The sequence below is a fragment of the Chiloscyllium plagiosum genome, unplaced genomic scaffold (genome assembly GCF_037043375.1).
Source record: "Chiloscyllium plagiosum isolate Xiang-an unplaced genomic scaffold, Cpla_swu_hap1 HiC_scaffold_40, whole genome shotgun sequence".
Lineage (NCBI taxonomy): Eukaryota > Metazoa > Chordata > Chondrichthyes > Orectolobiformes > Hemiscylliidae > Chiloscyllium > Chiloscyllium plagiosum.
This window is the reverse complement of record NW_028270178.1, coordinates 15,988,584-16,013,075: the sequence shown is the minus strand read 5'-3', so window position 1 is coordinate 16,013,075 and position 24,492 is coordinate 15,988,584. Positions and strand designations below refer to the sequence as shown.

The window sequence follows — 24,492 nt, the reverse complement described above, 5'->3', positions numbered from 1 at the left end:
GAGAGAGAGATAGAGACCATACCTGTGTGTGTATGTGTCTGTGGGAGAGAGAGAGAGAGACCACGCCTGTGTGCGAGAGAGACAGAGGTATGTGAGACAGGTTGCACATACATGCACGCTCTCTCGCACATTCACTCACAGTATTTCTCTTGCGTATTCACACTGTCTATATCCCTCTCGCACACATACTCTGTTTCGCTAGCACATGTAATCACTGTGTTTGTCTGCTTGCATGTGTGTGTGTGTGTCTGTGTTTGTGTCAGTCTCACTAGGGCCCTGTATCGTTGGGTCAGTTACACGGGTAATGTGGTACTTATTAAGACATGAAGCATTATTGTCTGGATCCATGACTACAAATCACAGAAAGCTAACATGATTGGGTCATCAAATATTCGGAGGAAACACGATGATTTTCCAGTTATTCCCAGGGGATGGAACATGGGAAGTGAGGAAGACTTACTGGGATTGTGCAAGGGACATAGACACCATGAAACAACTCAAAATGTCTAACAGATGTACGTGACAATTTGCAGATATTGCAGGAGTGGAGAGAGAAACAGACAGATACACATTCACAGTGACCAAGGGACAGTGTTTGAGAGAAAGATGGTTGGATGGCGGGATGCTAAGTGAGTAGGTAAAACATTGATTAGATTAGATTAGATTTCTTCCAACGTGGAAACAAACCCTTCGGCCCAAGCTGTCCACACCAACCTGCTGAAAAGTAACCCATCGCCCTCTGAGTCACCTAACACCCCGGGCAATTAGACACGGCCAATTCACCTAGCCTGCACATCTTTGGACTATGGGAGGAATACACGCAGACACAGGGAGAATGTGCAAACGCCATGCAAGCACTCGCCCGAGCATGGCAATCGAACCTGGGACCCTAATGCTGTAAGACAGCAGATCTAACCACTGTGCCACCGTGCCCCCATGCCCCTGCTGACTTCTTATTCAGGTCTAAAATCTAATCAAAGGTTTTGGTGCGTATTTACCTAGCATAATACGTATCCGGAAATGAGTTCCAGACTGATATCGAATAAAGGGGTTTGGGGAAGATTATATATGGAAAAATAGATACCCAGGTGTGAGTTACAGACTAGAATTTAACACAAGAGTTCGGGGTCATTTACATACAGAATAACAGATACCAGGGAGTGAGTTACAGACTAGAATGTAATCAAGGGGTTTGAGGTTGTTTGATATTGAAAAACAGATAGCTGATTCAATCTTTGTATATTTGAGTCTCTCAGATACTTGGAGTTTGGAAAGTAAGATTCGAAGAGTGTGGTGCTGGAAAAGCACAGCAGGGCAGGCAGCATCCGAGAAGCAGGATAATCAACGTTTCGGGCAAAAGCCCTTCATCAGGAATGAGACTTGTGGGTCAAGGTGGCTGAGAGATAAATGGGAGGGAGGTGGAGCTGGGGGGAAGGTAGCGAGGGATGCGACAGGTAGATGAAAGTGGGGGTGATGGTGATAGGTCGGAGAGGAGGATGGAGGGATAAGTTGGGAAGGAAGATGGACAGGTAGGAAAGGACAAGAGTGCGGTGACGATTTGGAAGTTTGGGACTGGGATAAGGTCGGAGGAGGGGAAATGGGGAAATTAGTGAAATCCACATTGATCACGTATAGTTGCAGAATCCCAAGGCAGAAAATGAGATGTTCTTTCTCCAGGCGTTGGGTGGTTAGGATTTGACCAGGGAGTTCCAGGACCTGCATGCCCTGGGTGAAATGGGAGGGGGAGTTGAAGTGTTCCGGCAGAGGGCAGTGGGGTGGGTTGGTGCGGGTGTCCCAGAGATGTTCTCTGAAGTGATCCACAAATTGGTGTCCTGTCTCCCCAATGTGGAGGAGACCACATCGAGAGAAACGGATACAGTGGATGAGGTTTTGTAGGTGTGCAAGTAAATTTCTGTCGGATGCACAAGGATCCTTTGGGCCTTGGATGGAGGTGAGGGGTGGGGTGTGGGCACAGGTTTTGCACTTCTTGCAGTGGCAGGGGAGGGTGGGTTGATTGGGGTGTGTGGACCTGACAGGGGGATCGTGGAGGTAGTGTCCGAAACGCCGATGGAATGGGGTGGGGGGGAACGGGGAAGATATCTCTGATGGTGGGGCCTGTTTGTTGGTGGTGGGAATGACAGAGGATGATGCATTGCATCCAGAGAGTTGTGAGGTGCAAGGTGAGGTCCAGAGGGATCTGTCCTTATTGCAATTGGAGGGGTGGAGATCAAGGGCTGTGGTGTGAGAAGTGAAGGAGATGCTCTGGAGGGCATCTTCAACCACGTGGGAGGGCAGTTGTGATCTTTGAAGATGGAGGCCATCTGGAATCTTCTGTGGTGGAATTGGTCCTCAAGGGAGTCGAGGTCGGAATAAACAGCATCATTCTTACCGGAGGCAGGATCCTAGTGGTGCAGTCCAGGTATCTCCGGGTTTCCATGGGTTTGTCATGGGTGTCCATGTTGGGTCGGTCGCTGGGAATGGAAATAGAGAGGTCCTGGAAGAGGACGGTGGTGTCTGAGATGAGTCCAGATGTCCTTAAGGTCGGGGTGGAAGGTGTTGGTGAAGTCGATGAACTGCTCAAACCCTCGTGGAAGCACAACCTGGCGTTGATACAGTCATCAATGTAGAGGAGGACAAGGTAGGGAATGGTTCCAGTGTAGCTGCGGAAGATGGACTGTTCCATGTACCCGATGAAGAGGCAGACATAGCGGGGCCCATGTGGGTGCCCATGACTACCTTTTCCATCTGGAGAAAGTGTGAGGATTGGAAGGAGAAATGGTTTAAGGTGAGGACGAGTTCAGCCAAACGAATGAGACTGTCAGTGGAAGGTTTCGGGTTGAGAAGGCATGAGAGGAAGAAACGGAGGGATTTGAGGCTTTTGTAATGTCAGATCGATGTGCACAGGGACTGGATGTCCATGTCCATGTCCATGAATGCCCATCTCCAAGGAGTTAGGGGACAGGGGAACGAAATTCACGGAGGAATTGGAGGGTGTGGGTGGTGTCCCGACGTCGGTGTGGATTTCCTGAACTAAAGGGGACAGGACTGCTTGAAGGCCATGCAGAAATATGTTCAGTTGTAAGGAACAGGCTGAGACAGTTGGTCGACCGGGGCAGTCAGGATTGTGAATCTGAGGTAAGAGGTAGATTCGGGCAGTGAGGCGTCCCCGGGCTATGAAGATGTGGGATCCCCAGAGATGACGAGGTTGTGGATGGTCTTGGAGATGATGGGTTGGTGATGGGAGGCGAGGTCATGGTGGGCTGGATGGTAGGAGGAGGTGTCAGTGAGTTGGTGCCTGGATTCACCAGTCTTGAGGTCGGTTTGCCAAACCGGCGCAGACAGCCCAACTCCCGCCCACCCCCCTCCCCCATTTGTCTGCTGGTTTGACAGTGTGGTTGGGTTTGGAGTGGAGGACTGTGTGTTGCAAAGAAGAGAGGGTAAAACTCTCCAATCACAGGGGATCAATGTGATTGGCAACAGTTGCCCCATTTCCCCTCCCCCACCCTATCCCAGTCCCAACCTTCTAACTCGGCACCACCCTCCCCACCTATCCCCTCCACCCTCCTCTCTGACTTTTCACCATCAGCCCTACCTTCATCTACCTAATACATTCCAAGCTACCTTCCCTCACCCCCATTCCAAACCCTCATCCCTATATCTCTCAGTCCCCTTGGGCCACAAGCGTCATTCCTGATGAAGGCTTACGGCCAAAACATCGACTCTCCTGCTCATCGGAAGTGGCCTGACCTGCTCTGTTTTCCCAGCACCACATTCTTCGACTCTGTTCTCCAGCATCTTCAGTCCTCGCCCTCTGCTGGCTTAGAAGGTGATGAGGACATTGCTGGAATGTGACATTTTCTCATGCATTCACTGTTATCAGTTTCTGGAATTTGCATTTTAATCACATTCAAAGAGCTGTCTCCATTTACTAACTCTGCAAAGGGAATTTTGATGATGCATTAATGCAGAACAGTAAACTGCTTATGAGACATTCCCCATTATGACAGTAATTCAGCCCCGATCTGAAACTTGGAGATATGTAAAGGAACAGAAATGAACCAGCAGCTTTCTGTGCTCCTGCTCCCAACGTAACATTTGACTATTTAGTTTATCTTATATTTTGTTTAACGTTCAACAAGGACCACTTCACTTCTCACATCATTTCTGTTCTCTGGCCATTTCACCAGACTCCCCATATTTAAATCATCCCCATCTAAATCTCTAGGGCAGGTAGACAGTGAGGTTAGATCCAGAGTAAAGCTCCCTCTACACTGTACCAATTGAACACTCCCAGGATAGGAACAGCACGGTGTGAGGTACAGAGTAAATCTCCCTCTGCATTGCCCACATTGAACACTCTCAGGATAGGGATAGCACAAGGTTCAGTACAAAGTGATTTGTGTGTGGGCGATCTTACTTCACAAATATGAGCGAGTTCTTTGAAGTGACCAGGAAGGTTGATGAGAGCAGCTGGTAGACGTGTTCTATGCGGATTTCAGTAAGGCCTTTGATAAGATTCCACATGGTAGGCTGCTCTGGAAGATGAGATGGTATGGAATCCATGGGAAGATGGTAAATTGGATTCACAATTGTCTTGATGGTAGGACGCAGAGGTAATAGTGGAAGGATGTGTCTCAGGGGTCAGTGCTGGGCCCATTGCTATTTGTTATCGATATAAATATTTGGATGAGAATAGACAAAGCATGATTAGTAAGGTTGCAGATGTCACTAAAATAAACCATATCATGGATAGTGAGGAAGGTTCTGAGAAACTGCAGCAGGTCCGTGATCAGCTGGGGAAGTGGGTCGAGAAAAAGGAAAGGAAGTTTAATGTCGATAGGCATGTTGTCTTGCATTTTGAAAAGTCAAATCAAGGTAGGAGTTTCATGGTGACTGGTCGGGCCTAAAGGAGTGTAGTGGAACAAAGGGACCTTGGAGTTCGGGTTTACGGTTCTCTGAAGGGAGAGTCCCAGGTAGAGAGGGCAGTGAGGAAGGCTTTTGGCACACTGACCTTCATCAGTCAGGGCATTGAGTATAGAAGTTGGGGAGTAATGTTGCAGTTGTACAGGACGTTGGTGAAGCCACACCTGGATTATTGTGTCGAGTTTCGCTCACCTTGTTGTAGGAAGGCTGTTAGTAAACTGGAAAGAGTGCAGAAGAAATTTACAGAGACGTTGCCAAGACTGAAGGGAATAGGTTTTCGGGAGAGTTTGGACAAGCTCGAACATTTTATGATTTAGAGTGAAGGTGACTGAGGGGGGAGTTCACAGAAGTGTGTAAGACCATGCGAGGCATGGATTGGGTGAATGCACTCCCGTCTTTTTCACAAGGTTGCAGAAGCGAGGATTAGAGGGCATCAGTTTAAGATTAGTGGGGATAGAATAAAGGGGAAGCTGAGGGGCAACTTTTTTACACAGTGGGAATTACGCATATAGAATGAGATGCCAATGGAAGTGGTTAACGTGGGTACATTAGCAACATTTAAAGGGCATTTTGGACCAATACATGGATAGGAACAGATTATTAGGATATTGGCCGAGAGTGGGGAAATGGGGTAAGTGTGGATGGACATTTTTGTCGGCATGGACCAGTTTAGGCCAAAAGGTCTGTCTCCGTATTGCAGGACTCTATGACTCGAAGTAGAAAGAGGAATGATGAGGGGATGTGGTAAGTTGTATCCGTTGCTCACGATGCGGTCTCCTCTACATTGGGGAGACTGGACGCCTCCTAGCAGAGTGCTTTAGGGAACATCTGCGGGACACCCACACCAATCAATCCCACCGCCCTGTGGCTCAACATTTCAAGTCCCCCTCCCACTCTGCAGAGGCCATGCAGGTTCTGGGCCTCCTCCACCACCGCGCCCTCACCACCCGATGCCTGGAGGAAGAACACCTCATCTTCCGCCTTGGAACACTTCAACCTCATGGCATCAATGTGGATTTCACCAGTTTCCTCATTTCCCCTTCCTCCACCTCACCCCAGCTCCAACCTTCCAGCTCAGCACCACCCTCATGAATTGTCCTACCTGCCTATCTTCCTTTCCACCGATCCACTCCACCCTCCTCTCTGACCTATCACCTTCATCTCCACCTCCATTGCACTGCTTGCTACCTTCCCCCACCCTCCTCTCTGACCTATCACCTGAATTCCCATTCCCAATCACCAATTGTAGTCTATGCTACGTTCTCCACACCCCGGCACCCCCTCTCATTTATCTCTCCATTCTGCAGGATCCCGGCCTCTATTCCTGATGAAGGGCCTTTGCCAAAACATCGATTTTCCTGCTCCTTGGATGTTGCCTGACCTGCTGTGCTTTTCCAGCACCACTTCCATCTCCCTCTTTCTCCGCATCTCTCTCAAACATAATGTCAGTATCTTTTCCTTTCTCAAACGCAATCTCACGCTCGGTCTGCACAGTTTTGCCAACTCTCTCATCAACAATCTCTCTCTCTCTCTCTCCCATACACAATCTATATCTCCACTCACTACCCCCCCCCCCCGCCCCACCACCCCCCCCCCTCCCCCCCCACCCCCCGCTCACATGCGCTATCTCAGTATTGGTCTCTCTCAAATGCAATCTCTCTCTCTCTCTTATATCAATCCATCTCGCTCTCTCCCCTCTCTCACACAAATACTCTAACGATCTCTCTCTCTCATATGCCATCTCAATATCACTCTCTCCCACACACATTCTATCTCTTGCTCTCTCTCTCTCTCTTTCCTTCCCTTTCTCACACATACAAACACGGCATTGTTCTTGTGTCCCAGTGAACGAAGGGAGGTCAGGGCAGGATGGGATGAGGGAATCGAGCTCGTTGATCACTGACTGTGTGAAGTTTCACATTTTGAAACTTCACACTGTGAAATGCAGGGTGATGGGGTCAAGGTTTGATGCACTTCGGAGGGTTGGTGTGGACAATAAGGGCCAACCGGTCTCTCACACAGTGCAGAGATTCTGTGATTCCCTTTTCCTTTTTCATCTGGTTTCCTTTTTCATGGAATTGCCATTCCCATTTCAGTAACAATCCCCCATTCATTTTACAGTACACACTGAGATTCCCTTCCCCATGGGGTTGTTACACCCCATCAATTATCAATTCCTCATTGTGTTCCTAGTCTCCGGTCTGTTTCCATTTGTGATGACCAACCTCGAAAACAGATCAATTGTATCACTTGGTACAACACCCTTTATTGGTCAGACCATTGAGTACAGCAGTTGGGAGATCATACTGAATCTGGACAAGACATTTACGAGGCCACTTTTTGAATATTGTGTGCAATTCTGCTCTCCCTCCTGTGGAAGGGTGGTGTGAAACTTGTGAGGGTTCAGAAAAGATTTACAAGGAAGTTTCCAGGATTGTGGTTGTTGTCCCTGGAGTGTCAGAGGCTCAGGGGTGACCTTACAGAGGGGAATAAAATCATGAGGGGCATGGGGTGCATAAACAAAATCTCTTTCCCTGGGATGCGGGAGTCCAGAAATAGGGGGTTCAGTTTTGGGTGAGAGTGTTCAAAATTAAAAGGGAGCAAAGGGGCAACTTTTTCCGTAAGGGGTGGGGCGTGTACGGAACTAGCTGCCAGAGAAAGTAGTGGAGGCGGGTACAATTACAGCATTTAAAATGCATGTAGATGGGAAAATGAATAGGAAGGGTTTAGAGGGATTCGGGCCGAGTGCTGGCAAGTGGGAGTGGATTAATTTAGGATGCCTGGCCGGCATGAACGAATTGTGCCAAGGGTGTGTTTCTCTGTTAAACAGCTCTATCACTCTAAATTAGGAAGCGTGTTGAGCATGAGTCTTATCCAAATGAAGATAAATCTGTTCTCCCACTGATCACAGTTTATTTGCAGTTTAGCATCTGATTGATTAAATCAATGAGCGGGGAGTGCAGCCTGACTTGGAACATGTGACAAAGTTCAGTTCAGTGAAAGGACAGTTGACCATCTGATATTGACGTATTGCAGTTTGGCACACTGTTTCTGTTTCCATCAAATCCTGAAAGTCACGCCGATTATCATTGGAACAACCTCAACATCAACAGCAAAAATCAGTAAATGATGAGAATTCTCCAGTGAACAAAATTCGTGCTCTGTATTAATGTCGAACAGTCTCACCACCCAGTCAGTCTTATCATCTAGGACCATACCTCAGAATCAATATGACAATTTGTTTAGGGATCAGGAACTTGCTTTCTCTTTATTGTAAATGCATTGTCACAGAGTGACCATGAATATAAACCACATTTTTACAGTTTAAACAAATAATCACAAGTTTTGCACAGATAAATGAAAAGAGCACAATCGAGGGTGTATATATCCCTCTCCATATCCACTCACAGTTTTTTTGGATTTATTTGGACTGGGAGCAGAGACTGCAGTTTACAAGTAATACAATGAAGAACAGAAAGAAATCTTTTTTAAATTTCAATTGATTTCCAGTGAAGATTTTACAGCAGTATGCTCTCAATCCACTGGAGATCAGATTATTGTGAACTGTGCATGGAGCTGTCGAACAGACTTACTGAAATATGCTCTCAATCCACGAGATGGCAGACTATTGTGAACTGTGCATGGAGCTGTCGAACAGACTTACAGCAATATACTCTTAATCCACTAGAGGGCAGACAATTGTGTACTCCTCATGGAGCAGTCAAACAGACTGATTCCATCATGAAAGACCAAGCGAACCTCACTCTTGCAAAGATCATCACAACATTAGATTTAATGTTCCCTTTGAAAAGAAGCTGTGATATTTTGGTAAAGATATTCAAGATCCTTAAGGTAGGAATCTGTACTGAACCAAATTGAAATTCAGTAAAATTAGAGACTGAGAACAGGATATCTTCTGCAAACATGAGTTTAACTCTGTATGTATGATGAAAGATCAAGGAAACTTCAATATGGCAGAAATCAGAATGAAGGGTTATCCCTGAATCACCGATTCTCTTGCTCTACAGATGCTGCCTCGTTTGCTGTGCCTTTTCCAGTGCTACACTTTATTGATTCCATTAATGAGTGTTAGTAAAAAGGCAAAGCAGTAACAGTTCCGACTACTTCACATGTTAACGAAGCTCAATGTAGTGGGAAGATGCAATGATCATGGAAATAGAAATCTGACACAAAATGTAATTTGATAAAGTTACAGTTATCGATGAGAATGTGTTCAACGGGCATTCATTTAACGCAAAACCTGTTCAACATGCGAATGCTACTTGATTAATGTACAAACACGCTCAAGAAAATGATTGGAGGTGGCATTAAGAAGAAAGAAACATAATAGTTACATATTAAGACTGTGGCGGACCGATGTAAGAGGAGAAAGCGAAAATGCAGCAAGAAATGGTATCGAACCATAAAATCATAAGGCAGGATGTTGTAGCTGAGTGCTGTGTGCACTTTGTCTATCAGAAACAGACAGAGAATTTTACAGTTTCATTCAGTTTCCCATTCACTATAATGTGCGCTGCCTACAAGATACACCAACGGTTCTTAAGACACCTTGCAAAACTAAAACAACTATCATCGAGAAGGACAAGGACAGCAGATTCTTCGGAACACCATTGACTGCAAGTTCCCTTCCAAGCCACTCATCACCATGCCTGGGAATTATAACCCCATTCCTTCAGTTTTGTCAGGGAGCATACAAATTAAAAGCTCAAGTGGGTGCTGAAAAAGCACAGCAGGTCAGGCAGCATCCGACGAGCAGGAGAATCGGCATTTCGGCAAGAATCCTTCATCAGGAATGAGATTTATCTGTCCACATCCTCGACTCACAAACCTCATTCCTGATGGAGGGCTCTTGTCTGAAACATATATTCTCCTTCTTCTCGGATGCTGTCTGACCTGCTGTGCTTTTCCAGCACGCCACTGTCGATTCGGATCTCCAGCATCTGCAGTCCTCACTTTCTGCCAGACTGGAAGCTCTACACCTTCCTGCTTGGATTCTGCCACAATGACGTTCTGACTGGCATAGACACAGCTGTCCTTTCTAAAGAAAAGAGAGCAATGAGGAGATGTTGCTTATTGCATCTGCTTGAAGGAATAATTCAATTTGTCATCTCCTTTGTACGTACATCTCCACGTTCTATTTAAAATTGCAACCACTTTACCAGTTAAAGAAAGAAACATTCCTCATTGCCCGAAAATAATTTTCCCAAATTTTGTACCACAGATCTATTTTGATCCTTCCAAACTGTCCTAGTATAACTTTTCCATCAATTGCCTATGACCGGTAAATTATCGTGTCCATTTTGATTTATCTGTGGGATGTGTGCAGTGATGGCTGTCCAGCATTGATCACCCATCCTTAGTCGTCATTTCCAATTGAATATTTTGCAAGTATATCCCATCAAACGGCAGTGCGAATCACAACTTCAAGGAATATTTCTTTTTTCTTTGATGAGATGTGGCTATCACTGACCAGCCCAGCATATACTTTCCCTTTAGTTAGTTAACTGTCGGCTGTATTGCCATAAGTAATTAATTATATATAGACCACACAAGGGTGTTGTCAAGACTCAAAGTTCTGAGTTATAGGGAGAGTTTGGTCAAGCAAGGTCTTCTTTTCTTTAGAGAGTATGAGACTGTGGGGAAATCTTCTAGAAGTGTATAAGATCACGAGAGGTATAGATAGGGTGGAAGTGCTCAGTCTTTTTTCCCAGGTTTGGGGAATCGAGGATTGGACGACATCAGTTTAAGGTTAGAGAGAAAAAAATAAAAGGGAACCTGAGGGGGAACTTTTTTTTACACAGATGTGGGGCACTTATGGAATGAACTGCCAGCGGAGGTGTTTGTGGCGTGTACAATAACAACATTTAAATGTACATTTGGATAAATGCATGGATAAGAAATTGTCAGAAGGATATGGGCCAAGTGCAGGGAAATCCAGTTATTGCCATGGACAATCTTATGGTGGACGGACATTCTGGTCAGCATGGATCAGTTTGGGGCCAAGGCCCTGTCTCTGTGCTGTAAGACTCAGTGACTCTGCTTCGATCACCAGGTAAAGACGACCATCTTCCTTTCTTAAGGGGCATTCGTGAAGTAGATATATTTTGTTTTCAGATTGTATTCCAGTCCATCAACCACAAATGCAGGTCCGCATTACACTGTTCATTTCAGTGTTACAAAGTTGAGTGAATGTCCATTCACTTCAAAATAGAGCGTGTTTTCTGAGTATTAAAGTAAAAATAAAGTGCAGGGTCAGCTGCCTGAATGGAAAGGCTGGGAGAACGGTGGTTCCCAAATACAGATATGGGTCCAATGGCTGTGAAATTGAATTTTGGTTGCTGTTTTGACAACATTCCAAAGTTAAAGATTAGTTTAAATTATGCCCAGGATACTAAAACCCAATCGAGTTAGAATTTATTGTTTTGACAACAGCGAAACAATGAGATAGTACAATGTCTGCCAAATTTTAAAAAATGGAAATTTTGAAAATCAATCAGAAAACAACTGCCATCGATCAGTCATGCAATAGCCATAGAGCTGTAGAGCTAACTTCCCTTCCAATATCTTGCCCTCAAAAGAAATTATAAAAACACTCACTTTCAAAGCTGCCTTTTCATGTAAAGCATATTCACCATAAGAAGACAGAAGGTGACCCAGGGAGATCAGTAGATGGAAGACTGAAGACAACGGGAAAGACAGAGTCTGTCTGGAATCGAGATGAAGTTAATGTAATGTTTAATGAGTGTGTTATTGGAACATCGTTTTTATAGCGTTTGGGTCAGATAGTTACTAATAAGGCAGGTTGGATTTGTTCATTGTTATTGTTTAGTGTTCACTATTAGAGTTAGGACAATAAATTAACTTTTGTTTCCTTTGAACACAGGAAATTAGAAGTTCTCTGGATTTTAAAAGTTTACGAGGTGAGTTGAGCTTTTCTGGGTGACGGGGGTTGGCCCTCCCACATCATAACACCAGGTTTTTAGTGAGTTCATATTCCACCATGTACCGTGGTGTGATTTTGATCCAAGTCCCCAGACGATCTCCTCGGGGCCTGGGCACAGTACAGGTTCTTTGGCCTTCGATGTTGTGCTGACTTTGGAACCTATCTGAAACCTATGTATTCTCCACTATTTCATTTTCATACATGTGTTTATCCATTTAAAAGCCCTTAAATTTGGCGAGTTTACTACTATTGCAGGCAGTGCATTCCACACCTCTACTACTCTCTGAGTAAATAAACTACCTCTGAAACCCTGTCCTATATCTGTCACTCCTCAATTTAAAGCAATGGCCACTCATCTGAGCCATCATCATATGAGGAAAAAGGATGTAACATTCCCCCTATGTTACGCTCCCATTGCCTTATATGTCTCAATTATGTCACCTCTCAACCTTCTACCGTCGCATGAAAACAGCCTCAATCCCTCAGCCTTTCCATGTAAGGTCTTCCCTCCACACAAGGCACCATTGGAGTAACTTATCTCTGAACTCTTTCCAAAGCTTCCACGTCCTTCCTATAATGTGGTGACTCGAACTGTCCGCAATACACAAAGTGTGGCTGCATCAGTGTTTTATACAGCTGCAACGAGAACCCATGGTACAGAAACTTAATTCATCCACCAATAAAAGCTCACACAGTATGCCTTTTTTAACAACCCTATCAATCTGGGTGGCAACTTTCAAGGATCTATGTACATGGAAACTGAGATCTTTCTGCTCATCTACACTAACAAGAATCTTACCATTTGTCCAGTACTCTGTGTTCCTGATGCTCCTTCCAAAGTGAATCAACTCAGAAATTTTCACCTTAAAACTACATTTGCCACCTCATATCCCAACTCTGCAGTTTGTCTATGTCCCTCAGTAGCCTGAAATATTCTTCGGCATTGTCCACAATTAAACCAATCCGCAATTTTACTGACTCATCCTTCTATGTCCTCATTCAGGGCATTTATAAAAAATAACGCAGTAGACCCAAAATACAGCACTGCGTTACACCACGGGGAACTGAATTCCAGGATGAGCATTTCCCACCAACCACTAACCTCTGACATCTTTTAGTTAGCTAATTTCTGATCCAAACTGCTAGGTCACTCTCAATTCCATGCATCTATGGTTTTGCAATAGCTTACTGTGGTGAACCTTATCAAATATATTTCTGAAATCCATAAACACCACATCAACCACTTCACTGTCATCCACTTGCATGGTCACCTTCTCAAAAACTCAGCAAGGATATTGATGCACGACCTACCCTTCACAAAACTGGATGAATATGCCAAATGAACTTGTTCATTTTTTGATCATTATAGATCCTAGCTCTCATAGATTTTCCAACGCTTTACTCACAACCAATGTAGGACTCTCTGGTGTATAATTACCAGGGTTATCTGTGCTCCCGTTATAGAACAAGGGGTCAGCATTTGCTATCCTCCAGTCTTCTGGAACTAATCTTGTAGACAATGACGACATAAGGATCAAAGCCAACGCTCGGCAATCTCCTCCCTGGCTTCCCAGATAATCCTTGGATAAATCTCATCAGGCTCAAGGGACTTATCTAAGTTTCCAGTTTCCAGAATTACCTTCACCACTTCCTTGTTAACCTCAAACGCATTTACTCTTGTAGCCTGTATCACCATATTCTCCTCAGCGACTTTGTGAATATCGACAAAAAATATTCAGTTAGCATCTCCCCATCTCCTTGTACTCCACGCTCAAATCCCTGCTATTGTCCTTGGTTGGCACTAATCTTACTTTTGTCATTCTTTTATTCCTGACATACCTTTAGAAATCTTTAAGGTTTTCTTGATCCTGTCTGCCAAGAACTCGCATGTCCTCCCCCACCCCCACCCCCTGTTCTTCTTAGATCTACATTCAGGTGTATCCTGGCTAGGTTGTAAAGCTCAAGCATCTAAATGGAGCCTTGACATCTCATCTGAACATACGACTTCTTCTTTCTCTTGACAAGAGATTATATTTCTTTAGTAAACCATGGCTCCCTCACTCGACCACTACCTCCCTGCCTTATATGTGCATACTTATCAAGGACACATAATAACTGTCCCTTGATTAAGCACCGCAGTTCAGTTATGCCCATTCCCTGCAGTATCCTTCCCCAGCCTATGCTTACTAAACCTTGCCTAACTGCATCATAATTGACTTTCCCCAGCTATAAATCTTGCCCTGCAATATATGTTATCCCTTTCCAATGCTAAAGAAAACAACTGATTTGTGGGTATTATTACTAAAGTGCTCATCTACCTCCAAATCTAACACCTGGCCAGGTTCATTAACATGTACCAAATCTAATGTGACTTCGCCCCTTGTTGGCTTATCTATATATTGTAACAGGAAACTGTGCTGAACGCATTGGACAAAAACTGACCCATCTAAAGAACTCGAACTGTCGTATTTCCAGTCAATATTTGGAAAGTTAATCCCCCATATGACTTGCCCTGTTACTCTCACTTCGATCCAGAATCATCTTTATTATCCTTTTCTTGACATCCCTCGAACTATTCAGAGGCTTACGGAAAACTGCCAACCGGGTGACCTTTGCTTTCCTGTTTCTAACATCAGCCCATACTACCTGAGTAGACTAGTCCTCAAACATCCTTTCTGATCCCATAATAATGTCCTTGACTAACAATGCTACACCTCCCCCTCTTTTACCATCTTCTCTAGTCTTACAGAAACAACTAAATCCCAGAACGTGCAACAACCATTCCTGTCCCTGCTCTATCCATCTCTCTGAAAGTTCCACAACATCGATGTCCCAGGTACCAAACCATGCTGCAAGTTTAATTATCTTGTTCCAGATGCTCCTGGCATTGAAGTAGGCACACTTCAAATCACATTCTTGTTTGCCAGTGCGCACTTGTGACCTCGAAGTCATATTTCTGACCACACTACTCCCAAACTTCCCGATATAGTGAAGACTAAAATAATGATCTTCTTCGACCTTCCATCTCTGGATGTCTTTGGCTCTCACTGTTGCGTTCCCGCACAGCGCTGCGAGATCTAATGGAACTACAATTTGCGTTCCCATCCCACTCCTAAATTAGTGCAAACCCTCCTGCAAAGCATTAGCAAATATACCCCACACCCCCAGGATTAGGTAGCCCTCTGGTTCAGGTGTAGACCATCCTGTTTGTAGAGGTCCCATGTCCCCCACAATGAGCCCCAATTATCCAGATATCCGAAGCGCTTCCTCCTGCACCATCTCTGTAGCCACATGTTCAACTCCACTTTCTCTATTCCTCGCCTCACTAGCACATGACACAGGCAACAAACCAGAGATAACAACTCTGTTTGGTCTCACTCAAGCTTCCACCCTAGCTCCCTGCTTTTCTGATTTAAATCCCCATCCCCTTTCCTACCTATGTCGTTAGTGCCGATGTGGACCACGACTCGGGGTTGCTCCCCCTCCCTCTTAAGAATCCTGAAAGCATGATCCGAGACATGAATTGATTAAACAGCGCACCACTTGGCCTTCGCTTGACAACATGGGAAAACATGACTGACCAGTTGAAAAGTACGATCTGCATGGACCATGTATCACCATGGAGAATCCAAATGTAATCTACTGTCCCACATTCTGTTTGTTTAATGTTTCCACAACCTTTTCTACTAAAGCTTCAATGTGTGGGCACCGTTCAAATCAGCTTGACATGACCATGCATCTCGCCAACATAATTTCCTGCAGGAACCATTATTCCTTCACTTAATCACTTTCAGTTTGAATCGTCTGTTGTACTCAATTTTATTTGTATGATTCTCTGTCCCATATCAGAATATTCATCTGAATTGCTCCCAGTCTCACGCACCCATTCCACAAAATCCCTTTAGTGCTTAATTCACCATCATCCCAGAGGGCCATCAGCTCCTCCCACACTGGTTGAGATCACTCTGTGATTCACTGTGCTGCAGAAAGGGGACAGTTTTAGACGGCAGGGCGTTCTTGGTAATCTAAGCTGGAAAGAGAAATGACTTGATGTGAAATCTGAAGGTCTGAGTTTATGAGAGTAGAATCCTCCCCCTTCATGTCAAGATGACTTGAATGATGCACAAACACGGTAACAAATTTGACTCGTTTTATTTCATTGATATGAGTAACTTACAAAACATCGTGCATGAGATATGTTGCAAAACTGAGCACTGTTCACTCTTTCTTGATGTTTGGACATAGAGAAATGCTCATCAGAACTTTCGGAGGCAGAGAAGTACAAAGAAGTTGGAGATAGTGTTTATTGTCCATTACATTTTGTTTTGACTGACCAGCGCCAGAATAAATGACAAAGGGAATGTCAGCACTATCTTCAGTTCTTCCCTGAATTTCCTTTGTGTGACAGTATAAATACACACGTTACTGCATGAACTCAAGTACATGAGCAGGTAGCCCGTTTCAGTGGCAATGTAGGCAGGAGCTGCATAACCACCACGATAATGTGTAGTATTTGTAATCCTCGTAGATAAAAAGCTCACAGCAGCTGTCAGCCAGAGAAGAATAAAACTTCCCGATATCGTGAAGAGTAAAATAATGGACCTCCTTCGACTTTCCATCTCTGGATCCCTTTGACTCTGACTATTGTGTCCCCGGACAGCTCTGCGAGACCTATTGGCGAGTAGAATACGCCTGATGGTCAAGCAGTTAAATGTGAATAGCAAAGAAAATGGAAGCAAAGTATTTAAAATACTTTGTAACCAGGAGAATGCTGTACCCAAAGGAGAAGTGAAGAAGTTCAACTTAGTGCGACAACCCCACTCTAACTGATCAATTACCTTTTCAGGTTCATGTGCAAATAAAAACGGTATGTTTACCAGGCAAACCAGAGTGGCGGTGATCATTATAACTGCAGACGCTGTCCTCACTCTGCAATATTTTGTTTTCAGCCTCTCGCAACATATAGCTACATATCGATCAAATGTGAACAAGATTGTGGACCACACTGCCAGGTACAGGTTGACTGAGTTCATGTAATTATTGAACTTACAAAAACCAGTGTAGGAAAGGAACGAATTTGGAAAGTGATCACTGAGAATATGATACACAGTAATGTTGATGATCAATACCAGCAAAGCTGCTGTTGCCATGGCCATCATATAGGCAGAGGTACATTTGGAAAGGCCACAATTTCCCCTGGAGAGAATTATCATTGTCATCAGGTTTGCTGTAAGATAAATGAATAAAAGTCATAAAAGGAATCAATCGCAACAAAAGTCTGCAAATTTTGGGATGAAATACGGAAATGTTTGGGACTCAGAATTTCATGCAATGCATTTTCCTCATACGAGTAATGAAAAGTGCACGATGGGATAACAAATCATTGAATAGTCAGAATGGAGGGACTGATATAGACAATAGATAACAGGTGCAGGATTAGGCCATTCTGCCCTTCGAGCCAGCACCACCATTTATTATGATCATGGCTGATCATCCTCAATCAGTATCCTGTACCTGCCTTATCCCCATAACCCTTGATTGCACTATCTTTAAGAGATTTATCCAACTCTTTCTTGAAAGTATCCAGAGACTTGGCCTCCACAGCCTTCTGGGGCAGAGCATTCCATACACCCACCACTCTCTGGGTGAAGAAGTTTCTCCTCAAATCTGTTCTAAGTGGCCTACCCCTTATTTTTTAACTGTGTCCTCCGGTTTGGCCTCACCCATCATCGGAAACATGTTTCCTGCCTCCTGAGTGTCCAATCCTTTAATAATCTTATACATCTCAATCAGATCCCCTCTCAGCCTTCTAAACTCAAGGGTATGCAAGCCCAGTTGCTCCAATCTTTCAACGTAAGATAGTCCCGCCATTCCGGGAATTGACCTCATGAACCTACGCTGCACCCCCACAATAGCTAGAATGTGTTTCCACAACTTTGGAGACCAAAACCGCGTACAATATTTCAGATGCGGTCTCACCAGGGCCCTGTACAGATGCAGAAGGACCTCTTTGCTTCTATACTCAATTCCTCTTGTTATGAAGGCCAGCATGCTATTAGCATGCTATGTTGGCTTGTTTCCAGCATTTTACAGTAAATTCCTTTCAACTTATTGAAACTCCATGATGGACGTTGCATTTGTTCAGATACTAAGACTGGCAGCCAAATCAAATCAGTGTCCCTATGCAGTTACTTGTATTTACCATGCAAGAAAATTAATATGCTCAATGATTCCAATGGTTCTTCAACAGACTCTTTGAATTGCCAGACTTACACGTTGTGAATAACCAATACCATACATAAGTGTTATTTTTCAAACTAAAGACTAAACAATTTGTTCATAATATATCAACTTAAGCAGAGCATTTTTTTAAAAGCAAACTGATCTAACGAATGGTTGAGTTTTATCCTCATCCTCACTAGTTACAGCTAGTGCTGTGGCGCCAAGACAAACAGTCAAACAGGCATATTTATGAATAAATGAAAAAGAAAAACACACTAATGCAATTGAACGGTCAGCTTGTTTTAGCTGTTTCTACAATCTCCATCAAAGGTGATTGACTCAACACTGACATTTTTTTACAAACCTCCATACCCACACAGCTAGATGGATTACACCTCCTTCCAACCCACCTCCTGTAAAAATGCTATTCCTTATTCCCAATTCCTCCATCTCCACCGCATTTGCTCCCAGGAGGACCAGATCCACCACAGAACACACCCGATGGCCTCCTTCTTTGAAGACCAAAATTACCCCTCCCACGTGGTTGAAGATGCCCTCCAATGCATCTCAGCCATGCCCTGCACCTCCACCTTCGAACCCCACTCCTCCAACTGCAACAAGGACGGAGATTCCCTCATCATCCACCCCATGAACAACTGTATATATTGCATCATCTGCCGATACTTCTGCCACCTTCCAACGGGTTCCACCAACACAGCGGACTTCCCTCCCCACCCCTATATACTTTCCATGAAGACTGTTCTGTCTGCGACTACCTGGTCAGGTCCATGCCCTTGACAGTCCACCCTCCCCTCCCAGCACCTACCGCTGCCACTGCAGGAATTGCATAACCTGCGTCCACATCTCCCACTCCACCTCCGTACAAAGCCCCAAATGAGCCTTCCACATGAACCGAAGTTTCACCTGCACAGTTCATTTACTGTATCCGTTGCTCTCAATGCAGTCTCCTCCACATTGGGGAGAATGGATGCCTACTCGCAGAACACTTCTGAGAACATTTCTGCGACACCTGCACCAATTAACCTCTCTGCCCCATGGCTGAACATTTCAATTACCCTTCCCACTCTGCCGAGGACATGCCGGTCCTTGGCCTCCTCTACCGCCACTTCCTTGCCACCCAAAACCTGGAGGACGAACTCCTCATCTTCCACCTCAGAACCTTTCAACCCCATGGCATCAATGCGGACTGCACAGTTTTTCTCATTTCAACTCCCCCCCACCTTACCCGTGTTCCAAACTTCCAGCTCAGCACCGTCCTCATGACCTGTCCCACATGTCCAACTACCCGCTCGACCCTCGTCTCCAACCTATCACCTTCACCCCCACGACCATCCACCTATTGTATTCTCAGCTACATTCTCCCCAGCCCCACCCGCCTCCCATTTATCTCTACAGCCTGGAGGCTCCCTACCTCATACCTGATGAATGCTTTTGCCCGAAACATCAATTTTCCTGCTCCTCGGATGCTTCCTGGACGCGCTGGGCATTTCCAGCACTACTCGAATCTTGACTCAATCCTAACTAGTCTCATAGCCTGTATCTCAGTATTCTCTTCGACAACATTGTCTTTTTCTGTTGTGAATACGGACAAAATAATCATTTAGCGCTTTCTCTATCTCTTCTGACTCCACACACAACCTCCCCTGACTATACTTGATTGGCCCTAACACTTACTCACGCCATTCGATTGTTCCTGTTGTACCCAATGGAAAGCCATTGGGTTTTCCTTGATCCTATCTGCCAACGAGTTGTCATGTCCCCTCCTGGCTCTTCTTTGTTCTTTCTTCAGGTCTTTACTGGCTAAACAATAACTCTCAAGTTCCATATCTGAGCCTTCACGTCTCATCCAAACATAAGCCTTCTTCTTCCACTTAACAAGACATTCAACGTCCTTCGTTAACTATTGCTCCCGCGCTCAACAACTTCCTCCGACTGACGGATACATTCTTATCAAGGACATGCAGTAGCTGTTCCTTGGAAAAAGCTCCGTATTTCAATTGTGCCCACCCCCTACAGTTTCCATCCCCATCTTTTGCATCCTGAATCTTGCCTAATGGCTTTGTAATTGCTTTTCCCGCAGGTATAACTCTTGCCCTACGGTATATAACTAACCCTTTCCATCACTCAAGTAACCATAAACAAATTGTGGTCACTACCACCAAAAGCTCACCTCCTTCCAAATCTAACATCTGGCCGGGTTCATTGCACAGAACCAAATCTAAAGTGGCCTCGCCCCTTAATGATTTCTCTACATACAGTGTCAAGGAAACCTCCTGTACACATTGTGCAAAAACTGACAGATCTAAAGTACTTTAACTATGGTATTACCTGTCATAATTTAGAAAATTAAAGTCCCCATTAACAACTGGTATGTCACTCTCGCTCCTATCGAGAATCGTCTTTTCTATCCTTTCCTCTCTAACTCTGGAACTTCTTGGAGTTCTTAGAAAACTCCCAAAAGCGTGACCTCTCCTTTCGTGTTTCTAGCCTCATTTCAGATTACCTCAGTAGACTTGTCCTCAAACGTACTTTCTCCAAATGTAACACTGTCCTTGAGTAACAATGCCAAACACCCCGTCCCTTCTTTTATCACCTTCACTGTTGTTAATGAAACATCTAAATTCCAGAACCTGCAATAACCACTCCTGGTTCTGCTTTACCTAAGTGTCCGAAAAGGCCAGAACATTGAAATCCCAGGTAGCTATCCATGTTCCAAGTTCACTCACCTTATTCCGGATGTTCCTGGCATTGAAGTAGACACACTTCAAAACAATTTCTAGCTGGTCGGTGCCATCTTGCGACCTGGACAACTTAATTCGGACCTCACTACTTCCAACATCCTGTTTTCTCGTACTACAATTTGGGATTCCATTCCAACGCTGAATTCGATAAATCAAGCCCGGAAAGCATTACAAATTCTTTCATGCCCCCCAACGCCCGTCCCCCCAACCCCCCCACACCTACTGGATATTGGTACCCCTCTGGCCCAGGTGAAGACAATACCTTTTGGGGAGGTCGCACCGAGCCCAGAGAGAGCACCAATTATCCAGAAGTCCAAAACCCTCCCACCAGCACCATTCCCATAGCTGTGTGTTCAAAATCCTGTCTCTCGCTGTTCCTTGCCTTGATGGCACGTGGTACGAGCAACAAACCACAGATAACGACCGTCCTTGTCTGAGCTCTGTGCTTCCAAACTAGATCTCCGAATTTCTGCCCTAAATTCCCATCTCTCGACCTACCTGTGTTGTTGCTGCCTCTGTAGACCACGTCTTGGGTCTGTTCCCACTCCCCCTCAAGGATCCCAAAAAGACGATCAAAGGCATCACAAACCCTGGCACCTAGGAGGCAACACACCAACCGTGAATCTCTCTTGTTCCCACAAAACCTTCTGCCTGTTTCCCCCAAACTGTGGATTCCACAATGACTGACGGTCTGCATCTCTTCCCCCTTCCTTTCTGAGCAACAGGGACAGACACTATGCCTGAGACTCATTGGTTCCCTCTGGTAAGCCCCCCATCCAACAGTTTTCGAGGAGCTGGAGTTGGGTGCACTCCCACAGATGCAGCGACGTTGGTTTTGACACTTACCTCCCACATTCAGCAGAAGGAACATTTAACTGCCCAAACCTCCATTCCCACGTCACCCAAAATGTATCCAAAGACCGTCAATTCACACGTCTTATCAAAAATACCAGTCTGTACCTCTAACTTTCCCCCTATCCAAAACCTCATGTTGAAGAGTTTTTGCCCGAAACATCGATTTTCCTGCTCCTCCGAAGCTGCCTCACCTGCTGTCCAGCACGACACTCTCGACCATAACATCACGTACTCTGCTCTCTTGCATTGCATAAGTATTTTAAACATGAAAATCTTGAATTTAAACAAGCAGTGAAGAATAGTACAAAACAAATTGATTAATTTGTCACAAAGACATATATGTTTCAGTAATGTATTGTCATGGAATGCTGATGAAGAGGAAGTTCTGTGCATGTGTCACTGACATTGGCAGAGAAGGTCAAGAGAGTGATTTCTGAGTCACCTCAGTTAATTGCTATGGACAGGGAGTACAAGTGCAAGAATTTATGTTCATGGTGTGTAAGACACTACTTCGGCCTCAGCTGGAATATAGTCTTCACTTACATCTACCGTACAGTTAAAAGGATGTGAAGCCGAAGAGGTTATTAGAAACTCCAAGAAAAGTACTAGGAGCAGGTGGAGGCCATTCAGCTCCTCGATCATGTTCCCACATTTTTAACCATGATATCTAATTCATCGCGGTCTCACTTTGTGGCCTACTCTCCTGAGCCCAGCAGCACATTCCTCACTGCAAGTTCTTTCGAACCCTTCCATAAACATATTATTTGTCCCAGCGTCGACTGTGCAATGTGAGTCTGAATTAAACTGATTCATGGTTCTTTCAGGGAAGAAGTCCTTCGCATGTGGTTTTAAACTGATCCCCCACTTGTCCAGAAACTGTGGACTCTCTTCTCGACTGTGCCAGCAAGAAAATATCCAATCGACAACTACTCTGCTGATTCCGTTTAACTTTCGATATGCCTCAATTAGTTCTCCCCTCAATCTTTTAAATTCAAGAGAGTATCGGATTAAACCACTCAGTTTCGCTTCTAATGACCAAACCCTCTGGCATCAATCGAGTGAATCACTTCTGACCTGCCGCCAATGTAACGACACACTTCCTTAGGTAAGGGGTCCGAAATGTTAAGCAGTGATCCATGTGCAGACTCTCTAATGCCTTGTATAGTTGCAGCGTCACCTCCCTATTTTGGTACTCCATCACTTTAGCAATAAGTGAGAATTTTCCAGTTGCTTTATTGCCTGCCTACTCGACCTGCGAGTTGGAGGTCACCAATTTGTTTACAAATGCAATCCAATTTGAAGGACTGAATTAACTTTCTTGCCCCTATTTTTCATGTGTCTAACGGATCTTCACCACGCATATTGTCAGACACTGTCACAAAGCCGTAGCAGGGTGTCAGACATCCCTTTCTGCGCTGTGACAATTCAATGATTGCATGAACAACAGAATATTACTGACTTACCAGGAATGCCAAAGGCTGCTAGAATCGGATAGTAAATTGTCTTTATCTGTATAATTGTTGGCTGCATCATTCTCTGAAGAAGTTTGGAAATGCAACCAGATTGATGCATCCACTTGCAACGCTCCTGAGAGCAATCAATCGTCCTTATTTAAAGGTGAACATGTTCCCCGTTGAGGACAAAATAAACGTGATGCAACACTACCAGAACAACGTTCACTGAAGAGATTTATGCTGCCCCATTTCACTCAGGTGTTCATGAGGAGATGACGCAGCTTAATAAGAGATACACCTTTCACTAAAGTGAACAAATGGAATAACATCACAGAACGACAGTGATTGGCAGACCCACAGAGGAACAAACATAACTCATGATTCCTTGTAATTGTCTTGGCTTCCTTTCAGTTCTAGTTAACGAGCCAAATCATTAAGCATCCTTCGTCTTATTCGTTTGGACAGTAACAGAGACAGATGTGATTAGTCATGAACAATCGAGTCATTGATTATCGATTGTGGTGACCATCCTTTGAAAGTACTGGATGGTGCATGGCTACGCTTATTGTTGTACCTTCATGACTACTTGTCCCAGGGATAGTACTGTTCCCAGATAGCTGTGAGGGTGGTGTCCTTGTGTATATTTAAGGCTGAAACAGATAGATTGTTGATCAGATGGGGAATCACGGCTTGTGGGGAGAAGGAGAGAAAAGTGAACATGAGGAGTCTCTAATCAGCCATGGTCCTATAGAATGGCAAATAAGGCTAGAGGGGGCGAGTGGCTGATTACTATTGGTATTTCTTACAGCCTTCTGAAATGGAACGCTCTTGAATTGCTCCTGCAATGAAATTAAAATACAAATAAGGGCAAGACAAAAGATGTCGAGCAATATTGAAAAAAAGAGAGACTTATACAGAATAATGCTTGGCGTGGAAAAGGCAGAAACTCTATATTATGTGTTTCTTCAATGCTTTTCAGAGACACCAGCTTAATTGAATGTAAGATAAATATTCTAAATCCATTTTTTTCAAGGGTAATTAACTGATCAAGTTCAACTCAAAGCTTTTCAATGGAACGTAATTAAATGATTTAGGAGAGACACAGCAATGATACAATTATATCAATGAATATTTTATTGATAATTGTAAATTACTAAAATCTTAGCAATATCTGATGTCATTCCCAAGTATCTATTGCACGACTGGCAACACTTTAATCCTGATGATATCGATAGTGGAACGTGTTTACCTCAGTTTTGAGAAGGAAAGTCATGGCTTGACCAAGGTTATTAACTTTGTCAGACTCATCTGT

General features: G+C 44.4%; 1 protein-coding gene across 1 annotated transcript in view; it reads right to left on the bottom strand.

The window, feature by feature from the left end:
• LOC148138356 (putative G protein-coupled receptor 139) overlaps positions 1-23,259 on the bottom strand; it is a 32,985-nt gene extending 9,726 nt beyond the window's left edge. Inside the window, exons 1-2 of the mRNA XM_087981648.1 lie at positions 23,190-23,259; positions 16,205-17,114 (exon numbers count right to left, since the gene is read on the bottom strand). Of these exons, the coding sequence (XP_087837774.1) occupies positions 16,205-17,114; positions 23,190-23,259 (980 nt within the window). The remainder of the gene's footprint in view (positions 1-16,204; positions 17,115-23,189) is intronic.
• Positions 23,260-24,492: the final 1,233 nt, after the last annotated feature.